Source organism: Girardinichthys multiradiatus, chromosome 15 (genome assembly GCF_021462225.1).
Source record: "Girardinichthys multiradiatus isolate DD_20200921_A chromosome 15, DD_fGirMul_XY1, whole genome shotgun sequence".
NCBI classification, from domain to species: domain Eukaryota; kingdom Metazoa; phylum Chordata; class Actinopteri; order Cyprinodontiformes; family Goodeidae; genus Girardinichthys; species Girardinichthys multiradiatus.
Window position 1 is genome coordinate 14,775,477 of NC_061808.1, and position 7,090 is coordinate 14,782,566.

General features: G+C 37.0%; 1 protein-coding gene across 1 annotated transcript; it reads right to left on the reverse strand.

Annotated features, from left to right (window-relative positions):
• On the reverse strand, nt 1-6,798 carry ostm1 (osteoclastogenesis associated transmembrane protein 1). Its single transcript, XM_047387132.1, has 6 exons — nt 6,146-6,798; nt 5,758-5,872; nt 3,558-3,655; nt 3,351-3,461; nt 2,829-2,994; nt 1-1,181 (listed from the first exon to the last, which is right to left on the reverse strand). The coding sequence occupies exons 1-6, from the start codon at nt 6,602-6,604 to the stop codon at nt 1,126-1,128; spliced, it is 1,005 nt and encodes a 334-aa protein (XP_047243088.1). The 5' UTR covers nt 6,605-6,798; the 3' UTR covers nt 1-1,125.
• Nucleotides 6,799-7,090: the final 292 nt, after the last annotated feature.

Consider the following 7,090-nt stretch of genomic DNA (forward strand, 5'->3'; position numbering starts at 1 on the left):
CATGTTTGCGACAAAACGTATTTATTTGCATTCAAAAATTAAGGTTTTGCATTACTTCAGAGCATATTCATCAATGGAGCACTTAGCCATCCTCAAGGTGATTTTATGCAGAATCCCTTAACAAATGAAATTAAATATCAGTGGAAAACAACAACAGAGCACATTAAAAGCTTTATGCAACCTCAAAAAAAAAGAAGCTGACCAGAAAACAGGTAACATCACATTGAGGTACTTTGGAGTGCTCTTACATTGTGTCTAATGTCTTTATTTACTCCCCAGCCAACCAATGTGCATCCCCAGCCCTCACCTCTCCTTCTTACAGCAGTTACATGTCACCACTAATGGACATCAAGTGCTTCCTATTTGAGCTCTCTTCTGGACATACATTAGAGACAGAAAACCCATTTCTCCATCCATAAATAGAGCACATAAAGCCACACACACACACAATATTCATACAGAACGACTTAACAACCCAAAGATTGCTAAACAAGTTAAAAAAGAAGGAATGGTGAAACGAGGATTAAAAGGATATTGTGAAGATATAATAATAACCATCTGATTAGTTTGTAATGTTAGAAGTTAAAGTGATCCAAACAGAAAACCTGCAATAAAGCTATTCATCATGTTAGGTTTAAAATAAACAGACTAGTTGCACAATTGTAAGAATGTTAAGAGCATTCAAATTGTACAGATTGGCTTTGTTAATTCCTGCGGTAAAACTGTGAAGGGCTCCATTATAGATTTTAAAAATAATAATTTATATGCTTATATAAAAAATATTAATATTTTTACTCATTGACCTATTATGCAGCAGTACAAATATACTGAAGTACCTTCAGGATTATTAAAGTATTTCCAAATCTGCTATTACAGATGATTGTGTTTTAAGAAAAGTACTTGACAGGATGTGAAAGCAAACATTTAATGATCCCAAACCTGTTTGGACATTATACAACAGCATACATTTCATTTCATCTTTATATCTTGATCCTTCCAGTCTTGTGAATACTGGTAAAAAAGTAAAAATGTGTTCTTTAGTCTTTGAGCCAAAAACACCCCAGTATTTGGGCAGAATAACAACACAGGTTCTCCCAGTCCAAACGTTCTACTCTCAAGTCCTCTTCAGCTCTGTTTGTCCTGAATGTTCATCAGGCTGGTGTATGACTTTGCTCGCTTGGCTGTAAAAAGACAACAACAGGTTGAAAACCAGAAATGGTCAAAAGTTAAGTTTGTAAAGATAATTGAATTATTATTATTTTTTTTGTCTATTTAACTTGTAAGTTAAGCAGTAGCTCTGAGATGTTATATTGTTTTACAAACTTGTCAAAGGCCGAAACAGTGATTGAGCTGAAAGAAGCCATCAGGTGATCCTGGCGTCTAGCACCAATGAGATTTATGTTGAGACGTTTTGGCTTTGCTACGCTTAATTTTCCAAATATTCTCAAAACTGTGAATGCTCTCATTTGCACACAATAATGATAAATCATACACAGTTCTTAAAGAGCTGCAGTTATATAAAACCCAGTGGTCAAAGAAGAAGTTCTCTGAAATGTCAGAAAGCGAAACTAAACATTTCACTCTTAGGATAAATGGTACTATGAAAATTGTGACTTCTGGTCAAACGTTTGTTTATTTTATGTTATTTTATTCTATTTATAATAACTATCAATTGGTTCAAATTAGGCACTAGCTTGAACCATTATTCAAACCCCATGACAAAAACAAAACTTGAACGAGATGTAATGAATCTAAAACTTAGCGTGGAACATGTAAACTTTTACAACGTTGGCGCTGTGCAGGGCTAGATCTGCATGCGGCTCACTGTTAACAGAGGGAAAAAAGAAAAAGCTCTTTATTGTGAGGATTTTGGTCACACAGGAAAATTCCTATAGTGATGGTGTTAAGGTAAATGTGCTTTAATACACAACCCATTACTTTTCTTTACTTTTTTAAAAGTAACTAAATTTAGAAATCGGCAAGACAATCAGACCCTAAATTTATGACTCAATAAACTAACTTAATGATAAGATGCAAAGACAGAGAGAAACAAATTTAACTTCCTTGACATAAATGCCATAAAACACTGACATCATTTTAACCTAAATCTAGTTCTGAAAGTACTGATATACATTAAGATTTCAATAGGGACCTTATTTTTGTCAACCAGCAGGAGGAAACTTGTCACAGACTGTGATCCAATGTTTGCCACACATCATTATCTATCTGAGAAGAGAAGGGGAGCAGCTGCAGACGAGAGTGCAAATAAGACAAAGATGGTGCTAAACTGCACATTCACTGATGTGTGCACATTAGGTTTTAGCAAATTTAAAACAGAAAAGCTTGTAAGGTACAAAAGCGCAGGACCTGTTGTTTTAGCTAGCTGAAGGGGAGTGCTCAGCAAGGTGGCAATGTTTAGTTATAACTTTCATTTCACTGATTTTTAGTTATTTAGTTCGTATTTAAAAGAAGGAAAAAAACAATTTTAATTTTTCCGATTTAACGTCTAAAATGTACCGTCGTCATCTGCAGTGGCGTGTGTTATGGTTACAGAAACTTTTATTTTTCAACTCTGGAACTGGGATACTACAGATATCCATTTTAACCAAAGTGCAACAGTAACCAAGGGGAGCAACATCTACCCACACAGTCAAATATGCCAAAAAACAAAAAAAGAACTAAAACCTCCTCTATAATCCATAATCAAATCCGCAATATCACAGTCAGTCCAGCCCACACCCCCAAACCTCACCCACAAAGACCCCAAACCCCTCAAAAAAAAATATCTCCTTGTGTGTGACAATGGCCGAATAAAGCTGGTTACTCACCGTGTATAAGCTTGCGTTTCTTTTGTTTCGAGTGAAGGAAGCTACTCAAGTAGAAGATGATAGGCAGAAAGAGCATAAAGCTGGACACAGCAATGACAGGAACCGTCTCCTCGCGGGGATTGGAGCAAGCGAAGGTCTTGCTCCAAAGTTTGCGGGTCATATTCATCTAAAAACGAGGCAAGGAGAATATGTCAGAGTACACTTCAGCAGACCACAGTCCCAGAACATCATTAACTGAACCTGGTCGAACCTTTCCTTCAGTGTAATACAAACACCTACTTCCTGCTGCTCTTACAGCTTTCTAACAGTCTGAAAAGCAAATTGTTTCTAATCTTACCCGTGATGTAATTTTCCCTTTGTATAAAATTCTTTGTTTTGTAGAGAAAAAAATCCATTTAGGGAATCTTCTGATCACATCACTGAGTCGATAAAACACTGTAGTGTGGGCACATTCCTCTAGAAGATGCAGGTTTCCCTCTTCACAATAAAGACATTTTCCCCACATCATACATAAATACATACCGCATCCTCCAAGTCAATACACAGGGTGTTATTCTTCTCCATGCCGCTGTACAGCTCATTTAACCCTTTGTAAGTAACTTCACAGTTTTTGCACACTTCTGTAAGATTTCCCTGTATGGAAGAGTGGAGAAGATGCTTATCAGAGTTTATTTATGGAACGACACTTAAAAAATAAGCATGACAGAAGTTAACCAGATCAGGCTATACCTGTTTATACTTCTCAAAACATGTAATGGTTTGATTGAGAAGAGTCAGGAAGTAAAGTGTGTCATTGTTCCGGTCCTTTAAATCCTTCGTGATACATTCTGCACAACAGTTAAAAAAAAGAACAATCATCAGTTAAATAGCTGTGAGGTGCATTATATCTCTTAGTGGAGATATTTTAAAAGATGCGTTATTAATGTTAAATTTCTGGGACAATTAATGGAACAATTAATATCTAATTATGGACAATTACTCCATAATTAGATATTGACAAATATTTCAAAATACAAGTTTTTGTCTTTTTTATGACTGGGACACCAGGAGAAGAAAGCTTTCTGAACCTCATTTGTGCATTTTTACAGTTTTGATTTTGCTTTTTTGTTTGTTTTGAGGTGTAACATTTCCAAACCTCTGCCCACAATATGCATTCCCTGACATTGAGAGCAGAATGTTTAGTTTGTTAACCTCATAACTGTAAAAGGTAGTCCGACTTGTTTTAGACTGGCGTCCATCCTTTATTTTAACACCATAATACACACTGAGAAGATATCATTACATTTCCAGACCAAATCTGTATCTGCTTTAGCAACATAATCTACTGTTTACCCATCTCATGTATGCTATGTTTGCTCACCCTCAAACTGCTAGTGGCATTTAAATCAACAGTCTACAGTGGTCTGCAATAGAATTCATACCTTTTCAATTGTTTCCTATGTTGTACAATCACAAATGTCAATATATTTTGTTGGCATTTTATGTAACAGACCAACAAAAATTAGTGCAGAAATATTAGGTGAAAAAAAAGGTTTTCAATATTTATTTTACAAATAAAAAGTGTGGTGAGCATTTGGATTCATCTGTCCATTTAATGTGAAAACCCTAAACAGAATCCAATGCAAGTGATGTAACTGGTATATAAAAGTCCAGCTGTATGTAATTTGCTTATAATCTCAGTAGAAATACAGATTTACTGGACCACGGCCACACCAGACAGGTCAGGGATGAAGTTGTGGAGGTTTAAAACAGGGTGACTCTGGAGGAGCTGTAGATTTCAACAGCTCAGTTGGAAAAATCTGTTCAAAGGACAACTATTAGTTCTACAAAATGTGGCGTTTACTGAAAAGTAGAAAGCCATTTGCCACAAGCCTTACAGGGGACACGGCAGACGTGGAAGAAGATTTGCTGGTCAGAAAAACCCAAAATGTAACTTTTTGGCCTAAATGCAAAACGCTATGTGTGGAGGAAAACTAACATTGCACATCAGACTGAATACACCATCCCCACCAGCAAACATGGTAGTGGCAGCATTATGCTGTGGGATTGCTTTTCATCAGCGGGGACAGCAAAGCTGGTCAGAGTTGATGGAAAGATGGATGGAGCTAAATACCACACAGTACTGAAAGAAGAATACCTGTTAGTGGTTTCTAAAGACTTGGAACTTCCAGTAGAATAAAAACCCAAAACAGATAGCCAGAACTACAACAGAAAGGATACTTATGTGTTAAAACGGCCTAGTCAAACTAAGTCCAATATAAAAACAATGGCAAGGCTTAAGTTTATATTCACAGATGTTCTACATCCAGATTAGCCATTTTAAATCTCTAGACATGCAAATATAGTAATATTTACCCAAAAGATTCCCAGCTGTAATTGCAACAAAAGGTGGTTCTATGAATTGTTGACTCAGCAGGGCTAAATACAAATGCTTGCCACACTTTTCACTTTTTTATTTTAAGAAATGAAGAAAGCCACGGTCATTTTCCCTCCACTAAAATCTCCAAAATCACAATAAAACACATTAAGGTTTTTGAGGTTGCACGGGAACTATTACCAAAAGGCTCAAATATGCATATTTTTTTTGCAAGCATGTTCACTGAAAAGAAGCAATTATTTCATTTTGTTACGCGACATTAATCAGTACTCACACTATTTTCTAAGAAGATACTCAAGCAGCTCTTTTAGTTGTAGCAACAGGGTTTAATGCGTAAATGATAAATGAACTCTCAGAAACAATGCTTTGCATTCTGCTGCTGACATAAACATTTGTAAGCAAATCCACCATATCTGATGCAATCATGATCACTGAATTTTCTCCCTGGCAATGAATGAAGACAAATGGAAATTGCAGTCATTACAATCCAGGTCACATGTTTGAAGGGAGTGTGAAGCTCAGGATGTTTATTCCTTTTGCAGAAGAACTTACGTTGGCAGTTTGATTTTTGCCAAATGGTATCAAGGTTACTGTACAGCAGGAAAACGAGCATCAGTCGGTCACTGCGCAGAATGCTGTCCCTGCAGCTCACATTACCAGGTCCCATCTGAACAGACACATACAACCATGCATACAATTTACTGATATGTGCAAAGATCTTTTTCCATAGATTAATAATATAGTTCTATTAACTGTACGGTAAAATCAGGATTTAATATTATTATATCTGAAACGCCTACAGACAAGATGACAAGGAAAAAGTAGCTTCCTCAAATTTCTCAGTCACCAAACTCGTGACTGAGTCGACCACGCATGAACAAATCCAGAGGAGAGCCTTCAAATTAAAACACTGAAGAGACATTCGTGTTTTATCTTATACCTGGTCTGATGAGATGTTCAGGAAGACTTCAGAGAGACTGCGATACGCTGTGAAGCAGTCCTGACACACTTTGACGGGTCGAGCAGCCGGAACCAGGCAGTCCACATACGTTACATACCGCTGACCGAACAGCCGGAGCAGCCCCGTGCAGTACTCGCTGATCTCCAGGTCCTCCGGGAAAGAGGACAGCAGACCGATGGACAACGCAGAGTCCACAGCAGGCTTGAAAACAGGAGAGCTGACCACAGCAGAGGAGCCCGGGCTCAGATAACTAGGAGCTTGTTGCGGTTTTGCAGCTGAAACCGAAGCGGTAACGTCCACTGCGTTAATAACTCCGAAAGCATGAATACTTACACTTATAAGTACAAAAACCAAGTCATTTCTGTGCAGCGACATGGCTAAAAATGAGCTTTGTTTTCGGCCGTCACTCCAAACAACCCATGACTTCCTCGTTTTCATCCAGCCGGGTCATGTGACTGTGATGTGGAATCTCGCGAGAAAGCCCTGGTCAAGATTATTGAACCATGATGCAGTTTTTCCTAATTTCAAGATGGCGAAAAGTTTGAGCATAAAGGGCCAAAAGTGCAACAATTTCGTAAATAACTGAGTAATTAATTAAACGTATTAAATATGTGATCATTTAACCACAGTTGGAAATAAATACATTAAACAATCACATTTAATGCATAAACATTTTTTATATTTTGGCAATTTCAAAAAATATGTGATAAGATTTTTAAATGTGGAAATTTCTTAGTGCGCTAAGATACCAATCGGCTCTGTGGAAACATTGGTATGCAAGTCTTTTATAATTTTTTTCCTTTTTTTTCCCTCTTCTCTTTTTTATATATGTCGTGTTGTTGTTTTCTTGTGGACCATGAGTCTGTTGAATAAATTAATCATTCATTCATTCATTCATTCACATGGACAAATTTAAATTCATTA

Excerpts from the sequence above, each read along its gene's own strand:
- ostm1 (XM_047387132.1), bottom strand. The coding sequence starts at position 6,604 with ATGAAAACGAGGAAGTCATGGGTTGTTTGGAGTGACGGCCGAAAACAA. Across the intron at positions 3,656-5,757 it reads GCAAAAATCAAACTGCCAAC|AATGTATCACGAAGGATTTA; the intron begins GTAAGTTCTTCT and ends ACTGTTGTGCAG. Across the intron at positions 1,182-2,828 it reads GAAACGCAAGCTTATACACG|CCAAGCGAGCAAAGTCATAC; the intron begins GTGAGTAACCAG and ends GTCTTTTTACAG.